General features: G+C 34.5%; 1 protein-coding gene across 3 annotated transcripts in view; it reads right to left on the bottom strand.

Moving 5' to 3' along the window:
- The window catches only part of CNOT6L (CCR4-NOT transcription complex subunit 6 like), a 102,997-nt gene that overhangs the window by 22,496 nt on the left and 55,887 nt on the right, over positions 1-24,614 (bottom strand). For all 3 annotated transcript variants that reach the window (XM_046656182.1, XM_046656181.1, XM_046656179.1), the window contains exons 5-8: positions 19,896-19,985; positions 11,203-11,271; positions 9,972-10,129; positions 7,802-7,956 (exon numbers count right to left, since the gene is read on the bottom strand). In XM_046656182.1, the coding sequence (XP_046512138.1) occupies positions 7,802-7,956; positions 9,972-10,129; positions 11,203-11,271; positions 19,896-19,985 (472 nt within the window). The remainder of the gene's footprint in view (positions 1-7,801; positions 7,957-9,971; positions 10,130-11,202; positions 11,272-19,895; positions 19,986-24,614) is intronic.

Genomic DNA, 24,614 nt, shown 5'->3' with positions numbered 1-24,614 from the left:
GCCCAGATTCCTCATGAATACTTCAGGAAACGCTCTAGTTACGGAAAGCTGCCTCACCCAAGGTCAACTACTTCTGGGAGTGGCCAACATCCAATTACAGATCAAAAGCAAAAGATAAAGGTCTGGGGATTGGTCCCTAACTCTTGCAGGCCATTTTAACTCCAAAGCTACAGTGGGGTCACAGCTGAGGCTGTCAGGCCTGCAACACAGCTCTCTTCTCCAATTATGCTTCTACCCACTTCCATTCCACAGTTGTTGATCCCTAATAAATTCCTGAACACCAAACTAACTCAGAGTCTTCTCTCTGGATAACTCAAATTGCAACAGGCAGTATCACCATTCCCATTACAAAGACGAGAAAAACTGAGGCTTGGAAAGTTTTTTTGAAAAATGAGATGCTTCATTCATCTCCAATATCCTAGAACCTCTCCTATACTACAATATTCATAATAGATTACCCTTGTCTGTTCTCTAATCATACTTTCACAAGATCTTTTGGTACCATGGGATATAATTATCTTGATTTGGAAACCTAACTAGTTAAGGCAGTTTAGTGACTCTCTTCGCTTACCAATCTCATCTTCTTGGTTTGCCAATCTCCTCTTCACCTGGTCTTACTTAGTCTTTCCACTTTGAAGATAATTTTCCTCAACAGAGATCATAAAAGCAAAATAGAAGTTTTATAGCTCTGTTTTTTCCCTCAATTATCAATTAGTGATTATACAATCCACAATGGGTATATCCCTTCTTTACAGTGCATGTTATTTAAAATATCCTCCTTGTTGCCTTGGCACTTTCACCAAACCTTTGCTTTTTCTTAATTTTATTGGCAAAGACGACAGGTTCATAAATTCCTTTTTTAAAATACACGCTTGGTTATTGACTTTTCTTTATTAAAAAAAAATATATCTTTTTAAAATGAACCCTAAACAATTATTCTGCTTATTAGATGCCTACAGCTTTCTTCCTCATTGGTGTAATTTAGGATTGTATTGTCCCAGGGTTTTTTTTGTTTTTTCCGAGGAAGATTAGCCCTGAGCTAACGACCACCACCAATCCTCCTCTTTTTGCTGAGGAAGCCTGGCCCTGAACTAACATCTGTGCCCATCTTCCTCTATTTTACATGTGGGATGCCTGCCACAGCATGGCTTGATAAGCGGTGTGTAGATCCGCGCCCAGGATCCAAACTGGCGAAACCCAGGACACCAAAACAGAGCCCATACTTAAGCGCTATACCATGGGGCGGCTCCTGTACTGTCCTACTTTGGACTTAAACTTTCCAACCTTCTCGAGGTATCCACATTTTTAAGGTCTTTGGGTTCAAAAAGTTGAGAAAAATAAAACCAGTTTTCCTAAACAGAGTACATATGTCATTACAACTAACACTCCCTTCCTTGGCACTTAGAAATATTAAAGGGGACAGAGTCACATTCTTGAGTTTTATCATTTCAGCTTCACCAATAGCTGAAGAACCAAAGAGATAGTTAAGAACCAAGGAATCGAAGAAAGTTCCTTTTTTCCAGTGAGAATTCAATAAGAGCATAAATATACTTCTTGAACCTTAAGAACTCTTCAGTTACTCTGCCTTTAGAAAATGAGATTCCCAGCACCAGCACAGATAGCTGTAATCTCCTACAACTTATCTTGTTTATTTTATACTATAATACATTTATAATAGAGTAAGAAATAATTACCCATATTCTATCCATACTACTTAACAATACTATTTCTTACTCCCTCCTGCCACACACAACCAAATGCACTCCACTCTGCTTCTACTTTATGTCTCAAAGATATCCAGACAGGTGAAATTCTGACATATAGAGCTCTTCCTCCATTCCTCCTATCAGATGTTCCCTTTGAATAAGACATACTGGTTTTTTGTTTTGTTATTTTTTTCTGAGAAAGAATAGCCCTGAGCTAACATCTGCTGCCAATCCTCCCCTTTTTGCTGAGGAACACCGGCCGTGAGCTAACATCCGTGCCCATCTTCCTCTATTTTATATGTGGAATGCCTACCAGAGCATGGCCTGCCAAACGGTGCCATGTCTACATCCAGGATCCGAACCAGAGAACCCCGGGCCACCAAAGCGAAACTTGTGAACTTAACTGCTGAGCCACTGGGCCGGCCCCCAGACATACTGGTTTATAGTTACTTTCCATTCACAAATTCAAGTCATCAAGCCTTGATAATATCTAAAATCTTACTTTTTTTCTTTTTGAGGAAGATTAGCCCTGAGCTAACATCTGCTGCCAATCCTCCTCTTTTTGCTGAGGAAGATTGGCCCTGAGCTAACATCCATGCCCATCTTCCTCTACTGTATATGTGGGATGCCTGCCACAGCATGGCTTGATAAGCGGTGTCATGTCTGCACCCAGGATCTGAACCAGCAAACCCTGGGCCACCAAAGCAGAACATGTGCACTTAACCGCTGTGCCACCAGGCCAGCCTCATAATATGTAAAATCTTAAACTTTACTATTTCATTTTATTATTCCTAGTCTGTAGCTAGTACACAGATACTGTAAGAATTATTCTTGATGCTATTTTCTTTTTACTTAGTCAAAGAATTCTCCTGTATATTCATCTTTTTAAAAATCTTATTTCACAGAAGGTCAAACGAGTATGAGAGAGATCATATATAATGAAAATTGATATCACCAGAAATCAAACAAAGAAGACCCCATCCTTCTTACATGATTTGAGAAAGATTATTAGGTTGAATGTTTCAAATACAGGAACAACATGTCTGAAACAGCCATTCAAATAGAACAAAGAAGTAACTCAATTTCTTACTAACTTGTGATCTAGAAACAATTTTATGGGCTCTGATGTGATTAAATTAATGCTAGAGAGAGGATGGTGAATGCCAACTATGAACAAGCAAAACAATCTGAAAGACTTAAGTACCCTCCCCAAATTCACTTATAAGCCAAAAGGAATAAGGTAGTACATAGTCAAGAAGAGAGTATAACTAACAAAAGTTAACTATGACCCTTTCTGGATCACAGGCAGCATTCTTAAACCTAAACTAAATGGAAGTTTTTATTGTATATTCAGTATAAGCAGCTATAAAAATGTGTCCTTGGGTTCCTTTAAATAATCATGGGAGTGCCAGAAAGTAATTTACTAGAAAAGCAAGCTTAGAGACTGGGATAAATAGAGAAGAAAAGTGGATATACACCATCCTACCTATATTTGTAAAACTCTTTTAGCTACTGAAAGCACACCCACATCCTTAATCATTTTCGCCCCATAAGAAACCTCTGAAGTTGGGTGGAAGTTATTATTATCTACATTGGAAAGGTAAGGAAACTGAGGCACAAGGCAATAATTTTATGTTAACTTAATGGGAAAGTTAACATCACAAACCAGCAATCATAATCCGTTTTTAAAAACTCATGTAGAGGGGCCAGCCCAGTAGCACAGTGGTTAAGTTCATGCACTCCACTTCAGCAGCCCAGGGTTCATGGGTTAGGATCCCAGGGGCATGAAAGCCATGCTATGGCAGCATCCCACATAGAAAATAGAGGGAGACTGGCAGATGTGAGCTCAGCAACAATCTTCCTCAAGCAAAAACAGGAAGATTGGCAACAGATGCTAGCGCAGGGCCAATCTTCCTGACCAAAACAAAACAAAAAAAACCTCATGTAGACAACTTCTAAATGCAACCACCACCTATGACAGAAGAAATTAATAACTGAGAAACCAGAGACATAGGATTATCACAATACGTCATTTTGGAATGACACTATAACCTCTGAACGCCCTCTTCTCAAGCACAAAACTACCTGGAATAATACAGGAAGAAAAGCAAGGATTTGGCCTTACCTGGTACCTCTGAGACCGGAAGCAGGTTAGAAAGCAAGGGCAATACAACAAGGACTAAGCACCATGGCAACCTAGTTTCCAATCCTATTGGAAGAGATTGCCTCTTCACACTGTAACGGTCACACTGCTGTTCTAAACCTGCTGTTCTAAAACTGCTGTTCTCATCTTTCCCTTTCTTGTTGATTTGAAACAAAGAATGATCAGATCATAACTGCTAACCTCAGGAACAGCAACTAAGTCTAGTATCTAGGTCTGGTTTCATCTCCATTTTTCTCCACTTTGGATTTCCTCAAATTATATATCAGGCTCCAAGACCCCACTTCTACTGTTAAGTCTATGGACAAAACATGTTAAAAAGAAATTTAAATTTCTGTGTCTAAAAAACTTATCTATAATAACAGTCTCTCCATACACACAGACATACAAAATACATACATATATGTATTTTATACAGTACTTTGGACTAAAGATAATAACTATTTAGAAAAAGGACATGGCAAAATTTCTGGCATTCTATCAACTGAAATTTCTATTTTATGGTATCTCTATGCATCTAACTAACTGAAAAATGATGTTCATAATGATGGCCAAAAGGTGCTGCCTAATTTTGAAGTGCCTTCTGAATGCCCAAAGATTAAATTAAACTAAATTGAATGTAATGCAAGGAATATTTTATTGTATTCCAATTCTCTGAATATTGGTAATCTGTATCCTAGCCTTTACTAAGCAACATCCTATCTTTTCATCATGATAGATGAGATTTTTATTATAGTATTTTGCCAAAAATAGTAACTACTACAGTTTCCATTTATGGTCACCTACTCTATACCACTGTTTTCTATGAAGGGAAAAAACTGTCATCAATGAAGATTAGGAATTATCAGTTGCTCTGGTTTTAGAAGAATGAGACTTTGAGAATGAGTACAGAGAGTTGAAGTACTCTTCTACAGCTACCTTTTGACTATGTTAGTTTTGTAAATCATATAAAGAAATTATCTTACAAGGTAATATAGAAATATATACAAATGAGGAAATAAGCCCAGAAAGGGTAAGTGATTCATTCAATATTATACAGGTATTTAAGTAGAAGAACCACCTGGCTTCAAAACTGTCTTTTCTTTGCACTGTATTCTCTCTCCAATCTGAAGAAAGACTAGAAAAAGGCACGGTAGTATACTTTGTGTTAAATTCCAAATAGTATGGCATTGGATAGTTCGCTAATATGACATCAATGAGCATTTGGTCCTATTTAGAAGAGGTAAAATGTAATAATGTATCACACTCAAACTTAGTCTTCAGTTAGTTTAAAATCTTAACTACCTCTAGTAAATTATCAAGGCATTTTAGATTTTCCTCTCAAAACTGTGAAGAGAATGATAAAAATTTTCTGTATTATCTTCCTTTAGAAAGAAACAATGGCAAATGGAAAAAGAGCTTAATGTTAGATGTCTCAAAAAGTTATCAGTACTTTTTTTAAAATTATGGCATTTCAAGGAAATTTGTAAATGAATATAGGTAACATATATCAACTTCAAGGCAATTTTCCTAAATGAGGTAGCCTTATAAAAGGTAGAAGTAATATCAAAAGCTCAAACAAGAAGCCTAAAGATTCAGTTTACTACTGGTTAAAAGCACTGACTATAAAAGCCAGACTACTCTGCGTGCCTTGGTTTCTTCATCTATAAAAATGAGGAAATAGCTCTATTCCTACCTCTGAGGGTTGCTTTAAAAATTAAGTAGGATAATCCATATAAATAGAAGGCTTGACATGTAAACACTATGGAAGTAACAGCTATTGTTATTCTAAAATTCATTAAAAAATCACCAACCCACTGGAAGAATTTAGTATATTCTGACCTCAAATACTACAGAGCTGTACACAATTCTTAACCAAAATGAGAACATCTCTACTAAACATTCAAAGACAAGTAAGTCAAATATCTTTCAAACACATTTAATTTGTTTACTTAAAATAACAGGCCACGCTGGTACTATGTCTATATCAATAAAAACATTTAACTGGCTTTGTTGTAATAGGTATTAAATAGGGAAATACTGGAAAAGAGTCACAAGCATATATATGCTTCTTCTATAAGCAGATGATTCCCTATCTAATGTATCAACCCCAAATTATTAACCATGGGATTCAATGTCTATCAGACCTCACACATTTCAGTATTCTTTGGGAAGTTCCTTCAAATTTTCCACTCTAAAACTTTATGAGGCAAAAATATGCTTCTCTCTTTTCCTCAAGATGATAACCAAAAGAATCTGCCTCTAACCATCTAGTCACTGAGCCAGCATTCAAGTGACAGCCTTCTGAGCGTGTTATGGCTCTGCACGCTCAAGTAGGAAATGCAGTTCCTCAGTCCAATGCATATAACATAATAAACCCAAGAAGAGAAAAATACAAAAATTACAAAGGACTACAGAAACAGAGAAATAGGACAATAATAAAAATATATCCAGGACACTTAATGGTTTACAAAGTACCTACCCATTCATTATCTCATTTAATTCTAACTACCCCTCAGGTAGGTAGGCTGAACAGATACTGTTTTCCATTTTAAACTCAAGAATATTAAAGCATAGAGGCCTCTACAAGATCCTTTATGTGTTTTAATAAGCAGATCCATAGTATTGTCATCTTTGATAATATTTTAATCAACTACGTTAACAGCCCTGGAAAAAACACAGGTCATGTTTTCTGCATGTTGAATAAGGATTGCTTTCCATTTTCCTGTCTCAATCAATCCTTTACCTCCCCACCTCCATAACTCTGTGCCTCTCTTCTGTCCTCCCTTATCTATCTATGCAAGTCTCTATCTTATATATATCATATTTTATTGTGATTTTCTTATATGTTTACCTTTTCCTTCTAGACTAGTGTTCTGAGAGGAATTAGGAACTATGTCTTGTCTATCTTTGTGTCTACTGTGACTAGCACAGCACTTGTCACAAAGCAAATGCCCAGTAAACATTTAGTGAATAAATGATTAAATAAATGTATGAAATACCAGTTGAAAAAGAAGAAAAGGTTGACAAAATGAATGATTCTGAAAAGGGTCAACTATCAAAAATAAATCACAGAAAGAAACTCAGATCACTTATTTCTAATCTTAAAAGGTATTACTTTCTCTTTTTACATCAAAACTAATACTTTACTTCATGAAAATACATCTGATTATAACACCACATTCAAGTATATACTTCTTAAAATTTCTACTGTAATTTGGCAATAAAAGCAAAAAGAATAGAGCCAGCCCTGACGGCCTAGCAGTTAAAGTTTGGCATGCTCTGCTTCAGCGGCCTGGGTTTGGTTCCCAGGCACAGAACCACACCACTCACCTGTCAGTAGCCATGCTGTGGTGGTGGCTCACATAGAAGAACTAAAAGGAACCATAACTAACATACATAACTATGTACTGGGGCTTTGGGGAAGGAAAAAAAAAGAGAGGAGGATTAGGGGCCAGCCTGGTGGCATAGCGCTTAAGTTCACATGCTCCACTTCAGTGACCCAGGATTGGCTGGTTTGGATCCTGGGCACGGACCTACACATAGCTCATCAAGCCATGCTGTGGCAGGTGTCCTACATATAAAATAGAGAAAGATGGGCACAGATGTTACCTCAGCGCCAAGCTTCCTCTGCAGAAAGAGGAGGATTGGCAGCAGATGTTAGCTCAGGGTTTATCTTCCTCAAAAACAAAAAAAAGAGAGGAAGATTGGCCAAGAGATGTTAGCTCAAAGCAAATCTTTCCCAGGAAAAAAAAAAGAATAATATAATATTCTTATTTTCAATACACAGCCTAATAAGAAATAAAACATTACCAACAGTTTTAATTATATCTGTATCATTTTCTTTCTAGCTTTTAGTTTATTTTATAAAAATGGGTCAAACCAAAGACAACTTCAAATATGTGATAATTAAAGAAGTAAGTTTACACTATTATACTTTGTCTCCTTAACTCACTTTTCTGTTTTGAAGAATATTGCACAACCATCCACATGCTTTCTCTCCTGCTCAGACATTATTTTGGCACGTGACTTTGGAGAAAAAAATCCATCATATCCACGCTCCTTCAATGCTGGCAGAAAGAGAGTGAAGTATTGCTCTGTTTCCACTTCCTAAGATGAAAGAAAATTTAACATCAACATGACACAGGAAAACTCTGATTAAGATATAAAAATTTTCAGCATTATAAGTAAGATATGACTAAGATAAAATAATTTATATAACAAATATTATCTAATCATGTTACCTTACTGTTAGAAGCCGCCATTTGACAATGGCAGCTTTCTAAATCTGAAAGAACCAGAAATGTCACATGATTTTCTCATGCTCACATAGCTAGTTGGTCCCAAGTCTCTTGACTCTCAATTTAGAGTTTATTCCACTATACTTCACTTCCTCCAGACTGGTAATTAAACAAAGAAAACTGGTCATACTATAGATTAAGTGGTATAAAATAGTTCATTTTATACATGAAGAGGTAATTTTCAAAATTATTTATCTTTCTCAACTGTGGTGGAAAGGAATGATACCCAAGAGTGAGAAGCTTAAGATCTATCAAAAAAATTTTACTTTAACGAATTTTTAGGTACCTGAATACCCATCATCCAACGGTCTCTGTTAATTTAGTAATTAAGTTAGACTATCTTATTCTTTGACCCATTAAATATTTTTAACAAATCTTTCCAAATGAAGTAATTATGAATGATTTATGTATGATAATGCTCATAACAACACGATTTTATAAGAGTAAAAACTCAAACAGCCTAAATGTCCAACAGTAGGGAAAATGCTAAATTATTTAATATACAGTCACAATCAATTTGCTTTGGAGAATTTCAGTCACATGGTAAGTGCATTAAGTGCAATAAACAAGAAACAAAATATGTCAATAGTGTGACCTCAATTTTATTTTGAAAATATATCTATAAACAAACAGGTAAGTGAATAAAAAAATGTGTACATGAAATACTTCAGAAGTTTTAACACAGCAACTATCTCTGGGATATGAGATTACGTGTTTTCCTCCATCATTCTGTATATTTTCTCAAAATTTTCAACTTCTCTAGAATGAACACTTTATAATACAGTATTCCTTTTACAATAAGAAAATATATTTTTAATTATGATGTTTTTATTCTTCAAACTATACTTTACTTAGAAGAGTGTGAAGCTATTACTACAAATACAAAATCAAAAGACAGACTAACTACAAGCAGCCTAATTTTATTTGCCTCCTCCTCCTCCAAATTCTGTGTCAGGTCTGAGTTAGAAGAAAATTTAAGTTTTTAAGATTTTTGCTTATTATTATTTCCCAGGAAGTCATATGAACCATGGACAACACAAAAATAAATTATCAAGTTACTCTAGTACAAAGAATATTATTTAAAAAGTAATAACTTTCTTCTCAGGCCATGCTGAAAAGAAGATGTGAACTTATAACATTCAAATTTTAAAATACCTTTATAAATATTTAATATGCTTTGAAAAGTTGCGAAGGAAAAAACTACTAAATACTACCTATAAACCTTCTTGGTTATTCATTAGCTGAGAGATGAAAAGAATTGATAAAATATGTATTTCAATGGAAAGGTGCTTTTTCATTTAAATGCATTAAAATCAAGTGGTGTAAAACAGAAGAGTCAATTTCAGAGGTGATTTTCAAAATAAAGCAAAAGTGCATGATTTATAGTAGAATACTTTTAAATGTTTATCATTAAAGGACCAACAAGTGGGCAAGTAATTTTTTAAAACTTCCATTATAAGTTAAATTTATACTCTAGAAAGACCAATCTTCTGCAGCTTTCTCTTTCAGCAATACCAATGATTTGTTCATGAGACAAACTGTTAACATGAATAATGGGTGAGATCATTTTCACTTAAGAACACAGTAAATGAGAAATGGATGGCTGAACTTAGCAAAATAGTGTCGCTGTGGAAATGTCTTATGTTCTTATTAAAATTGTTATTTTTTTAAGAGAGAAAACAATTCCTTTAGAGTTTTGCTTTGAACACAACATCTCTCCCAGAAGTAAGGTATCCTATTATGTTTAAGTTCACCTTTAATATTAATATTTAACATTTAACATAACACCTTAAGTTAAAGACAATTTAATTTCTATAGCATTACCTGAAGACTAATGATATCTGCATCACAGTTAACAATTTCTTCCATAATTCCCTTTTTCCTGTATTCCCAGTTTAATGCCCAGGATGGGCAATAGCCATATAGCTGCCGGGTGGCGTATTTATCACATAATACATTGTAACACATAACCGTGAATGATGCTAAGAAGAAAAAAGCAACAAGACAAAAGGAGACAATTACACAACTTTTTCTAAGCAGTATCATGTATATATTGTGTACAAGCACATATGGCAAATAAATATACCTCAAATATCATCATTGTGAAATGCCTCAGGCAAGATTCTGTTAAACTACATCTAATAAAACTTCACTGGAGTTCATCACACCAAAGTTATTTTACTAGAATTAGACTAACAGTTCATATTTGAGATTTTTAGGAAATGTGTTTTAATAAATAAAAATTAAAGTTTTAAGTCAAAATGCTAATTTTTTGTACATATTTTGTTGAGCAAACCTTCTCTGCATAAAGGGAGCGGAAGTAAATTTTAGTTTCATTTTCATTAAAAGGTTCTAACATCATTCATTTTTATTAACAAAATATCCATACTTAATACCTTAATACTTTTTGGGGCTTCTTACTGCTTTCACTGCTCTGAGATGGAAGAATATAGACTAACAACCTGCTCAAGAAGATAAAGTACCTAAGTAGTTTAAAATTTTTCCGAAGAAAATTCATTATTACTCATTTTTCTTAAATCACCTGATACCTTGTGTGAAGATGCCATTTGGAAAGCTGTATTACAAGGAATAATTTTAAAATCAAGAGCTGCATCATTGTGAAAGACAATATTTTTGTACATAAGCCATAATGTAATTTTTTTTTTTGGTGAGGAAGATCGGTCCTGAGCTAACATCTGTTGTCTATCCGCCTTTTTGCTTGAGGAAGACTGTTGCTGAGCTAACATCTGCGCCAATCTTCCTCTACACTGTATGTGGGATTCCACCACAGCATGGCTTGTTGAGCAGTATGTAGGTCTGCACCCAGGATCTGAACTGGTGAACCCCAGGCCACCAAAGCAGAGTATGTAAACTTAACCACTACACCACTGGGCTGGCCCCATGTAATTTTTTTTTAAAATCTATCCATCAGTATTTTTAAACACAACTACCTAGGGGAGGTAAATTGAAGGCCTGTTAATTATATCACAAAGCCCAAATGACATTTCAAGTTATTTCTGGAAAAAGTCAAGGAAGAATAAGAAAAATTATTTACCTGATGGCAGAATTTGGTCTCGTTCTTTTAATGTAATCCATGGCCTCGGAGGAAGCTGCTCTGGATGAACTGGAAAACAAATTTTTTTAAACATAAATTAATTTCATGTGCTTCTAAAATCAGTATCATTTACTTTATAATGTTAAATCAACTTTTGTTTTTTCTTCAGCTATAATGGCCCATAAACTGACTTAAAAATCTAATACTGAAATATAATGAAAATTTATAAGACAAGAAAGTTTAAGAAGTGCTATGCAAAAAACACATAATTAACATACAAAAAGAATATTAGAAAACTCCTTAATGTCATTTCCAACTACACACTATTTATGAAAGCACCTATTCAAAACCTTAAGTAGGATCTTATGTCTTAAGTACAGATGTAAACTGGGTTGACTTAGCCTTGTTCCCTGCTGGGAAATCAAAGCTGTGTGAAGTTCCAACATACTGATGAACTAAAATACTCAAATATCTTTAAAGTAGAAAATCACATATGAACGTATAATAAAAATTAATAAATTTTCTAATGGGGCTATCATTTCTAATTTTAATCATTCTCCCTTTTATAATGTCCATGCAGAGCAAGAGATTAGAACTACACTATAAAAAGAAAAAAGGCAGGCACTGGTTAAACATTAATTGCTCAGATATTGTTATCAATACCACGGAACTAAATGCTACCCAACTACCAAATGAAAGAAAATTCACTGAGTTAAGATTTAACTACCCCTTTTTCTTCTTCCTTTTAAAAATATTTGCAATTCTAGGACATTTGATTCAAGTTTGCAGATTTGCTCAGTGTACTGGCTGAGAAATACATTCTTTTAAAACAAAAACACTCCATCTTCATTCAGCCACACAAATTTTAACCAAAGTATCCAAGATATTAAAAAGTGTCACTTTACTATTTTGGTGTTCCAAAAAGTGTACCTAAAGGATGCCTGGTTTTAGCATCCATATTTTTCACAAAGTGGAATGAACATTATTTTGCACATTCCATATGTAGCCAGGAAAGAAATGAAGGTTATCATAAGATGACAAACAAATCATCCAGCTGGTTCAACATACTCAACTCTGAAAAATAATCACGCCTGCTAGGAGTGCCATGCACAAATCATGTCAACTATCTCAAAAATAGAAAGCCCAACATACAAATACAATGAAATGCAAACAAGCAACTTTCCAGTTGTTGGGATCCTTATTAGCAAATGGTTAAAAATTCAGAAATCAAGAAAATTCTCAAAATAAAACAAGTACGGTGATGTCAACGTTTTGGTGCTTCCCAAATCTTAACTAATACATTTTAACTAATATGTTACAATATATCAGGTACAAATGAAACACATAGCATTCACCAATAATGTCTGGAGAGCCAACAACATAGGAAAGACATTCTATCTCACTAGTAACCAGGAAAAATAAGTTGAGATAGGATGTTTTTATCCAGGTTGACAAAAAAATTTTAAGTTTACTAACATCCAGGGTCAGTGAAGAAACTGACATTTGCACGTATAGCTGGTGGGAACATACACTGGTACACCTTTCTGGGAGGACAAACTGGATCATATTTTAAATTTTAAAACATCCATGCCCCTGTGACCCAGGAATCTTATTTCCTGGAATCAGCCCTATCAGCTTAAAGCAGCACGCAAATAGATGTTCATTACACCATGTTCATGAGAGCAAAAACAATGGTAAATGGCTAATATTCATTTTACAGAAGTCTATGGTACAGTTTAAAAGAACAAGGATAGATACACGTGCTAAAGTAGAAAGATATACAAACACTGTTTAGGAAAAAAAAGTAGAAAAACATATGATAAAATACGACATTTTATTAGAAAAAAAATTTTAAAACACATGAAAAGAAATACCATAAAACTTCTACTCATTTTATTTTCATATGTAAATGTCTATACAAATATCTACAAGATACAAACTCAACTTACACATGTGTACTTACATGCAGGGGTCAAAGGAAATTCTAGTCTTATCTGAGGAATTTTAACATTTTTTACAAGGAGAATATATATTCAAGTGTAACATATACTTTAATTTATTTAAAGATGAAACTGCAATGCCAATGATACAACAAAGGATAGGAATACAGAGTTATACAGGCTACTATCAAATAAAATAAGTGCCCATCACCAGATGAATGGATAAACAAGATGTGGTGTGTATATATACATGTATATATACATGTATATATACACACACAATGGAATATCACTCAGCCATAAAAAAGGACAAATTTGTGCCATTTGCAATGACATGGATGGACATTGAGAGTATTAGGCTAAACAAAATAAGTCAGACAGAGAAAGACAAATACCATATGATTTCACTCATATGAGGAAGAAACAAACAACAGATAAGGAGAACAGATCAGTGGTTACCAGAGGAGAAAGAGGTCAGGGGGAGGGCAAAAGGGATAGAGGGGAACATATTTTTGGTGACAGACAAAGACTGACGATTGGTGGTAAACATAGTGCAGTATAAACAGAAACTGAAATATAATAATGTACACCTGAAATTTATACAATGTTATAAGCCAGCATGACCTCAACAAAATTTTTTAAAAGTTAAAATAACTAAATAAAGACTGTTTAATAGATAAATATGTATGGTCCTAGACACAGTACTAGAATTTGGATCAAAATTGAAGATAAGTCTATTCTCATCATAAAGAGAAGAGACAGCAGTTAAGATCTTAATAATCTCTCAAGATCATACCTAAGACGTGATAAAACAGTAATCCTCCCATTTTTATCTCCCAAACATGCCACACTAGGTGATAGACAGCCCTGCAACCAGCCCTGGAGCCACCAGGAATAGACAGGGAGGAAAAAATAGAAACCAAGAAAAGCCTGACTTCTCTGGGCAACAGAGCAGAAAAGGAGAAGCCTAGTGGGGACTAGGTGGGAAATCCACACTCAGTGGCACAGGTGAATCAATGTTGCTGATAGTAACCTCTCTAGCAGAGCCCAAGCAAGCCAACTCATCCTATATGTCACAGTGGCCAGCAGCACTGGGCCCGGACTCCCCACAGCGGAGGTGTCAGTTAAGCCTGGAAGGGCTGACAGAATCCACATGCTAAACCTAAACTAGGCAATTGCCTGCTACACCTGAAATTTAAAAAGGATCAAAAATCTCCTAATATTCAAAATATCCTGGGAATAACTGAAAATTTTGGTCATACAAAAGACTACGAAAATCACAACTTAAGTGAGAAAAGACTATCAACAGACATCAGCATAGAGATGATTCAGAGGTTGAAATTATCTGACAGAGATTTTAGAGTAGCCATCATAAAGTTGCTTGAAGAAGTAATAACAAATCCTCTTGAAACAAATGAAAAACTAGAAAACCCAAGCAAAAAAAAGTTATATTTTTAAAAAAGGACCAAATAGAAATTACTGAACTGAAAAAATTCAATAGCCAAAATAACAAAACTCACTAGAAGGGCACAATAATAAAGACAACAAAAGATAATATGAGTGAATTTGAGAACAAATCAACAGAATTCATTCAATACAAACAATAAAAAAAAAATAAACTGAAAAAAAATGAACAAAGTTTGAGACCTGTGGGACTACAACAAAAGCTCTAAGACTCATACAACCAGAGTCCAGAAAGAAAAGAGACAAAACATGGGTTTAAAAAGTATTCTAAGAGATAATGACTAAAAATTGCCAGATTTAGTTAATGACACAAACCTACAAATTCAAGAAGGTGAGTAAGCTTCAAGTAGAATAAATCCAAAGAAATACACACCAAGAGACATCATCATTAAACTGCTGAAAACTAAAGACAAAGAATCACAAAAACATCAGGGAGAAATGACACATTACCTATAAGGGAACAAAGGGTTTCTCTTCTGAGACCATGACAGCCAGAAGTGGCACAACATTTTTCAAGTGCTGAAAAAAAAGAACTGTCAACTGAAAATTCTGTATCCAGCAAAACTATCCTTCAGAAATTAAGGGGAAATAAAGATGTTATCAAAGAAAAACTAAAAGACTTTGTTGCTAGCAGACCTACCCGTAAAGAATGTCAAAAGGAAGCTCTCTAAACAGAACAGAAATAACAGAAGAATTTGAACATCAAAAAAGGAAAGAACAAGGACAGTAAAATTAGCAGTAAATAATAGATCATCCTTCTCCACATGAGGTTCTTAAATCATATCTGACAGCTGAGGCAGAATTTTAACATTTGTGTGGTCCTCAATGTAGGTAGAGGAAAAGCTAGAGAATTGTATTTTAAAAGTGGAGAGGGTGAAGAGACATAAACCGAAGTAGGCATCAATAATTCACTTAAAGTGACAAAACACCATTATCAGTAGACTGTGTTAAGTATGCATTTTGCGATATCTAGAGCAACCACTAAGAAAACTATAGAAGGTCATATACTCAAAAACAGTATAAATAGGGCCCAGCCCAGTGGCCTGGTGGTTGGGTTCACACACTCCACTTCAGTGGCCTGGGGTTTGCTGGTTCAGATCCCAGGTGTGGATCTACACACCGTATATCAAGCCATGCTGTGGCAGGCGTCCCACATGTCAAATAGAGGGAGATGGGCACAGATGTTAACTCAAGGCCAATCTTCCTCAGCAAAAAGAGGAGGGCTGGCAACAGATGTTAGCTCAGGGCTAATCTTCTTCAAAACAAAGAAACAGAAAAAACAGCATAAATAAAACAAGATGTAATCCTAAAAAATGTTTAGATAACCCATAGGAAACCAAGAAAATATAAACAAATAAAGGAGAAACAGAGAAAACAGGTAATAAAATGGCAGACTTAAGTTATACATATCAATAATTACTTTAAATGTAAATGGTCCAGATACACAAATTAAAAGACTAGAATCTTGGTGGAGTAGACAAAAAACATGATACATGACTCAACAGTATGCTGTCTACAAGAAACTCACTTCAAATACAACAACATAGTAAAGTTGAACATAAGAGAATGAAAAAAGATATACCATGCTAACATTAAACGAAAAAAGCAGAGTGGTTATCAAAGACAACACTAGGAACAAAGAAAGTCACTACATATGATAAAAGGATCAATCCATCAAGAACATGTAGCAATCCTAAGTATGTATACACCAAACAAAAGAGCTTCAAAATACATGAACCAAAAACTAAGAGAGCTGAGGGGCTGGACTGGTGGTGTAGCAGTTAAGGTCTTGTCCTCCAATTCGGTGGCCTGGGGTTCACTGGTTCAGATCCCAGGTGTGGACCTATGTACAACTTATCAAGCCATGCTGTAGCAGGCATCCCACATATAAAATAGAGGAAAATGGGCACAGATGTTAGCTCAGGTCCAGCCTTCCTCAGCAAAAAAAAAGAAGAAGGAGGATTGGCGGTGGATGTTAGCTCAGGGCTAATCTTCCTAAGAAAACAAAAACAAAAACCTAACGGAGCTGAAAAGAGAAACAGACAAATCTACGATTATGCTTGGGGATTTCAACACTATAATGCCAGCATCTGATAGGACTACTAGACAGAAAATTAGAAAAGACATAGAAGAAGTGAACACGATCAACAACCAACATGATCTAGTTTACATTTATAAGAAGACTGCACTCAACAAATATGGAATATATACTTTTTCAAGCACTGATGGAACATTCAGCAAGAGAGACAATAAAACAAACCTCAGCAAATTTGAAGGAACTGAAATAAAACAGAATATGTTTTCCAACTGGTGCCACACTGGAATCAAACAAGTATAACAGAAAAACAACAGGAAATTAAACAATACATTTCTAAATAATCCATGAGTCAGAGGAAGATGCAATTACACTAATCAGAATGATAATGAAAATACACGTATCAAAATTCATGGAATGCAGCTAAAGCAGTTCTGAGAGATTTATAATGCTACATGCTTAGATTATAAAAGAGGAAAGATCTCATCAAATCAACAACCTAAGTTTTTACTCCAATGAGAAAAAGAATAAAATAAACCCAAAGCAAGCAGACAGGAGGAAATACTAAGGCATAGGGAAACAGAAAAGTTAAACATAAAAGAACAGAAAAAGATACACAGTGCAAATTCTAACCAAAAGAGAACTTATACAGCTATATATTTTTCATGTAACTCTATTAACATCAAAGGAGTAAGAACACCATAATGATAAAAGCTTCAAATAACCAGAATGATGGAATCCATGAAAATAGACATTTGAAATATATAATTAAAAGATTCTAAGAGCTACAAGAATAAACAAATCTACAAAGTGAGAGATTTTAACATAGCTCTATTAGTAATGAATAAAAACAAAGTAATCAGTAAGTATATATGACATATTCAAACAATTAATAAATTTTAACATACATAGAATGTAGCACCCAGCAACTACAGAATGCACATTTTTTTTTAGTGCGTACTTAACATTTACAAAAATTAAGCATGTACTGAGTAATAAACAACACATTTTAAAAACTTAAATCAATGAGAGTACATTCTCTCACCACAGTGGAATTAAGCTAGGAATCAATGACAAAGAAAACTACAACTCCCCTGGAAATAAAGAAAAAAAACTTCTAAATGACTCATTAGTCAAAGAAGAAATGATGACTATCAGAAAATATGCTGAACTGAATGATAATGGAAAATAATACACTTAAAATTTGTGAGATGCAGCTAAAAGCCATGTTTAGAGAGAGATTTATAAATGAATGCTTTGGAGAAAAAAAGAAAGCCTGAAAGTTAATGATTTAAGTGTTAAGATGGTAGAAAAAGAGCAGCAAATGAAACCCAAAGAAAGCAGAAGGAAGAAATGAGAAATTACTGATATTGAAAAAAAAAAAAAAACAACATATAACAGAGAGGAACAACACAGCTGAAAATTGGTTCTTTTTTCCTAAAGAAAATATTGATAAATCTCTGGGAAAGACTATGCATGAAGTAAATATTGGCAAAACAAATGATATCTAGAATGGAAAAGAAACATCACTATACCTCAAATGGACATTAAAATATCATAAAAAGATATGCTGAACAATTTTATATCAATAAACTTGAAGATTTAGATAAAAGTGGCAAATAACCAAAAAACACAACTTTCAGAAACTGATAAAAAGAGAAACGGAAAATCAGAACAGTACTATAGTTATTAAAGAAATTAAATCAATAATCAAAAAATTCCTACAAAGAAACCCCAAGTTCAGATGTATTTTACCAAACATTAAGAAAGAATACCAATCTTCAAGAAACCCTTCCAAAAGATATAAAATGAAAAAATACTTCCCAATAAATTTTATGAGGCCAGCATAACCTTTCTATGAAAATTTGACAAGGATACTGAAGAAAGGAAAATTACTGGCCAATCTCACTCAAACTTACATGCAAAAAATCCTGAGTAAAATATTAGCAAACTGAACACAAGGATATATAAAAAGGACAATAATATATTACAACCTCCTTTGGTTTCTCCCAGGAATACAAAGGTGGTATAATATGAAAAATAGTCAATACATTTACCAAATTAACAGAATAAAGGATAAAAATCATATACTCATCTCAATAGAGAAAAGGCATTTGATGAACATTTATTCATACTAAAAAATAAAAACTCTATCAAACTAATAGAAGAAAACTTTCTTAATCTGATAAAATTTATCTATATAAAAACTACACTAAACATCATACTTAATCATAAATTACTTAAAGCTAATCAACTATGAAATTAGACAAATATGCTCATTACCACCACTTTTAGTTAGCTTTTTACTGGTGGTCTTAGAAAGTGCAGTAAGGTAAGAAAAAGCAATCAAAGACAAAAGAATTAGCAAGAGAATAATAAAATGTCATTATTTACAGATGATATGAATGTATAAATTGAAATAAAAAATGCATTAAGATTAAAAAGAAGGTAGCAAAGTGGCTGAAAATGTATTTGCCAAAGGCATTTAGCAAGATGGTTGAATGCCAATAAATATACAAAACTCAACTGTATTCCATAAATCAGCAATAACCACTAAGATTTATTTTCAAAAGGACTGTAAGAGCATCAAGAAAAGTCAATACCTAGAATAAATTTAATAAAAAATGTGCAAGACCACTACAGAAACCTAAAACTCAACACAGAGAGAAATTAGAGAAGGCACAATAAATGAAAGAATATTACACATTGTTAGAACAGAACACCCAGTGTTGTCAAGGATAGACCATATGTTGAGAAACAAGGCAAGACTCTATAAACTTAAAAGAATTGAAATAATAACAAGCATCTTCTCTGATCATAATGCTTTAAAGCTAGAAATTAATTACAAGTAAAAAGCTGAGAAAGGGACAAAGATGTGGAGACTAAACAATATGTTATTGAACAAGCAATGGATCACTGAAGAAATTAAAGGAGAAATCAAAAAACATTTGGAGACAAATGAAAATGATAACATGCCATAGCAACTCATATGGGATGCAGGAAAAGCTGTATTAAGAGGGAAATTCATCGCAATACAGGCACACCTTAACAAACAAGAAAAATCCCAAATAAGAAATCTCAGTATATGAAAAGAAGAATGTCCCACTACCATGGGATATACTAATGGCAGCAACTCCAAATCTATAAGCAATTATTAAAAAAAAAAAAAAAAGGTCAGATGCTCTTAAGCAATATGTGACATATTAGCTAGCAGTAATATCTGCAGAGTTCACCACTTTGTCATTAATAGTTACCTGCAAGATTGTCAAGCATGAAGTTCAGTAGCTTTCGGGTTCCATCTGGGTCCTGGTATAAATTGAGAATATCCTGTGATAAAGGATTGCCTAAAGCAGAAGACAAAAATAAAATCTGTAAGACTTACAACCGCAAGACCAGACAATTTCTAAAGTGAAATTTACTGTATTTAATCTGTTACATAAATTTAAAGAAATTACATAGATTTAAGGAAATATTCTCTTTGTTAAGACTGTCATAAAGAAAAACTTCAAGAGTTATACTGCATAATTATAATTTAGGTTTGTCAAAATCACATATATACATACATACATAAACATATCTATATTCATCTTGGTTAATTCTGAAGTAACATCACAACTTGGCACCTTGAAGTAACCCCTATAGTTCTACATTTATCTTTGAAGACTATATTCTAACTGAAGGACAAATAGCCTTGTATGAGAAAGAATGAGTGACACAAAAAAAGAGGGAAGGTCTTCCCAATTAGAATATTTATGGAGGAAAAGAAGATACTTTAAGTGAAAAGAAAATGTATTACACCAAGATGAATTAGTGAAATGTGAGAGGAAAGTAAGAATTATTTTAATGACAGTGATCAAGGATATCTGAGAACTAGGAATACAGGTTTATCAAATATCAAAAAACAAGCTATTGTTAACAGTCTATATTTTCCCTTAAGGAATAAAGAAGACAAGCATGCAACAACAGTCCAGAACACAGATTTGAAAAAACAAAAACCATGGAACTTCCAGAAATGAACAATAAACAAACAAAAATCTTCAGTGCAACATACATCCACCAGAATGGCTAAAATTAAAAACTACTGACCAAGAAAGTGTTAGAAACAATGTGGGGGACTTGGAACTCTCATAAATTGTTGGTGAAAATGTAAAATGGTACAACAACTATGGTGAAAATTGGGTTGGCAGTTTCCAACTGACTTGAAAGTAGGAAACGGAAACTTTCTGGGGTGACAGAAATACCCTATATCTTGAGCTAGGCAGTTGTCACACATGTATACTTTTGTCAAAATTACTCAAGCTGCATACTTAAGTATTTGAGTATTCTAGTGTTGTAAGAGTAACTCAATAAAGTACTAGGTAAAAAAATCATGATGAATGAGTTAGGACCAGTAGATTAGACACAGGTGAAAATTAAGTTAGTGAACAGAAAAAAATACATTCAAAGAAATTACCCAAAATGTATCACTGAGAGTCAAAAAGATGTAAAACATGAGATGGTAAAACATAAGGGAGTTAAAATAAGAAATCTTAATATACATTAAGTTAGAGCTCTAGAAAGAGAGCACAGGACTTTGGTTTTTGGTGCAACATGTAAAGAGGTTGGAAGTTGTCACTCTTGCCCTAACAATCAAGGTCATAGGGCAACCGCGACACTGAATACAAACAGGCAGACACAGAGAATCACAGTCTGGTGCAAGAAGCCGAAAGCAGAAGCCCAGAACTGCAACTAGTATCAGTTGGAATACTTTAAGTCATAATTGACAAACTGCTGGAGGCTCAGAGAAGATTAGCTTGAGAGTTAAAAACTTGAGGGGACTCAGTCTTAGGGGCCCCCACACTTCCTTGAGTTTTACCTCCAAGAGCACCACCAAGTTCTCACTATAAAGACTGGAGAAAAATCCCCTCATGCTTCTGGCAGGGGAGGGTGAAAGCAATGTTCCTCCTTAACAAGTCCTCCCACAAGGGAAACTATTTACCAGAATAAGAGCAAGTACAGTTTTACCAAAGCCTAACCAAGCTGGGGTAAGAGAAATACCCGACACTCCAGCCCTCTCTAGCCTGAGGCGGGTGAGAGGGGACAATACCCAACTCATTAAAAGACTGAGACCTAAGCATGGAACTACAGGACTCTCCTCCTCCTTCCACACCTCACCACCACATCAATAGAGCTCCTCTATAACAACAGCAGATTACAGCTAAAAGAACTGCAATCTCAGACTCTATTTAAAGAGTCTCTGGGAAAACCCAAAGACAACAGAGGAGATAAAAACAAGGACACCAGAGGAAATTTTACACTCTGACACACAACAATAGCAAATAATAAACACAATCTGGCCAGAAAGAGAGATTAGAGAGAAGTGAGAAGAGACAATATTTGAAAAGAAAAAGGCTGCAAACTTTCAAAAGCTAATTTTTAAAAACACGAATAAACTGATACAAGAAGCACGATGTATACAAAGAAGTTTACAAAAGGACTTCATTTTACATTCTACTGAAAACTAGAGAATTCCAACAGCAAATAGAAGACTTTAAAACCAGACAGGGAAAAGGACCAATTACTTCAAAAGAAAAAACATGCAAATGGCAATGAAATTCATTAGCAAGAATGGAAGCTAGAATACAGTGGAATAATAGCTCCAAAGACTGCAAGATGGTATTTGAGACTTCAACACTCCTCTACCAGTTTTTTTTTTTTTAAAGATTTTATTTTTTTCCTTTGTCTCCCCAAAGTCCCCCAGTATGTAGTTGTATATTCTTCGTTGTGCGTCCTTCTAGTTGTGGCATGTGGGACGCTGCCTCAGCGTGGTTTGATGAGCAGTGCCGTGTCCGCGCCCAGGATTCGAACCAACGAAACACGGGGCCGCCTGCAGCGGAGCGCGCGAACTTAACCACTCGGCCACGGGGCCAGCCCCATTCTCTACCAGTTGTTGACAGAAAAAGTAAACAGAAAATCAGTAAGATGGAGAAGACCAAAACAACACTGTCAATCAACTTGAGCTAACTGATATTTATACAACACTTTACTCAAAAACAGGAAAATATACATTCTTTTCAAGAGCACATGAACATTACCAAGAGAGACCATATTTTTGGCCAGAAAACAAACTGTAACACATTTAAAAAAGAAATGAAATCACACAAAGCATACTATCTGACCATAATAAAAACACAACTAGAAATCAACAAGAGACAGATACCTAGAAAATTCCAAAGTACTTTAAAATTAAACATCACACTTCTAAATAATCCAAGGTCAAAGATGAACTCACAGGGAATTTTAAAATGTTTTAATTTAATTAAAATGAAAAACACATTATCAATATTTGTAGGATGCAGTCAAGTCAGTGGTTAGAGGTAAATTTATTGTGTTAAATGCTTGCATTAGAAAAGAAAGATCTAAAATCTATGATCTAACCTCCATTTTAAGAATCTAAAAAAAAGAAGAGCAAAGGAACCCCAAAGAAACAAGGAAGGGATTAATAAGCATAAGAGTAGAAATTAGTAAAATTTAAAACAGAAAAACATCAGATTACTAGTGAACCCAAAAGATGGTACTTTGAAAAAGGAAATAAAATTGATAAACTTATCATTGATAAGGACAAAAAGACACAACTTATAAACATCAAGAATGAAAAAGGGAACAGCCCTTGAGACATTAGAAGGATAAGGAATGTTAAGAAAATTTTATGTCTACAAATTCAACAACTTAGAAGAATTCCTTCAAAGACAGAAACTACCACAGCTCACTCAAAAAGATAGAAAGAAAACTGAATAAAAATGGCAGAGTAAGGACCTCCAAAAATTTACCCTTCCATAAAAACAGTAACAACAACAACAACAAAAATTTCAGAACTCTAAAAATTAACCAAATGATTGTAGCAACCCAGGAGTGTTTATTAAAGAAAAAAGGCAGAATATGTGTAAGGACAGCAATTTGTGGAGTTTTAACTTTTCCTGGTTCCTCATTACCAGGGCAGCTTGGCAATCACCGGAGCAACTAAAACTGAGCTGGAGATCTTTCAAAGCCTCATTCTCAAAGACTGGTCATTGTCTGATGTTTGTGGTGGTTCCTCGATTCTTGTCTAGTGCTAAAAGACTTCTACCTGGAGGACAGGGGAGTGGGTCAGGGGCATGTTTGAGGAAACCATTACTGGCAAATGCTTTAATTTCATGGCTGACTGAGGTCATGGAAACAGCTGAGGCAAACAATAGACTAACCAAAAAGCTTAAAAGGAAAAGCTCAGGAGTAAGACGTCAACAGGGGCTTTGTAGAGTTCTGACGTATTCCTGGGAACCTAGAAGGCTATCCATATGTGAAAGGCTAGGCACAAGCTTAGCAAAGACCTAAAAACAGCCTAAGCTCTCACCTCTCTCTGACCTTGAGGCTTTGCACAAGTAGGAAGTGAAGACTAAGGCAGATTTATAAATTTCCTGGCTGAGTAATGAAGGTGTGCCCCAAAACACACACAGAGCTACTTGGCCAAGAGCAGGAAATTTACCGGTTCCTGACATTTAAGGAAATCTCTGTTCAAGCATTAGCTGACCACTAAACTGAACAGAGATGTCCATGGGCACACATGATAAAGAATATGAGCTTTACAGAATTAGTTCTGAAAAGTCACTAAAGCAACAAACAGCAAATACAACAACAAACAACCCTGTGGAGGGGAGAGATTCTGATTTCAGAGTTGCCACATTATTTAAAATGTCCAGTTCTTAACAAAAAATTATGAAGCATGCAAAGAAACAAGACAGCCTATGTCCCATACACTAGGAAAATAAAGCAATCAATAGAAACCCAAGGATAATAAACACTGCACCTGAGGAATTACTAGAAAAGATTTTAAAAATCCACTATTTTAATATGTTCAAAGAGCTAGAGAAAATCATGTCTAAAGATTTAAAAGTATGAGAATGATGTCTCACCAAATAGAAAATATCAAAAAAGAAATCAAAACTCTAAAAAGGAAC

The sequence above is a fragment of the Equus quagga genome, chromosome 3 (genome assembly GCF_021613505.1).
Source record: "Equus quagga isolate Etosha38 chromosome 3, UCLA_HA_Equagga_1.0, whole genome shotgun sequence".
NCBI lineage: Eukaryota > Metazoa > Chordata > Mammalia > Perissodactyla > Equidae > Equus > Equus quagga.
Note: the sequence above shows the minus strand (reverse complement) of the source record. Positions and strands in the feature narration are given on the sequence as shown.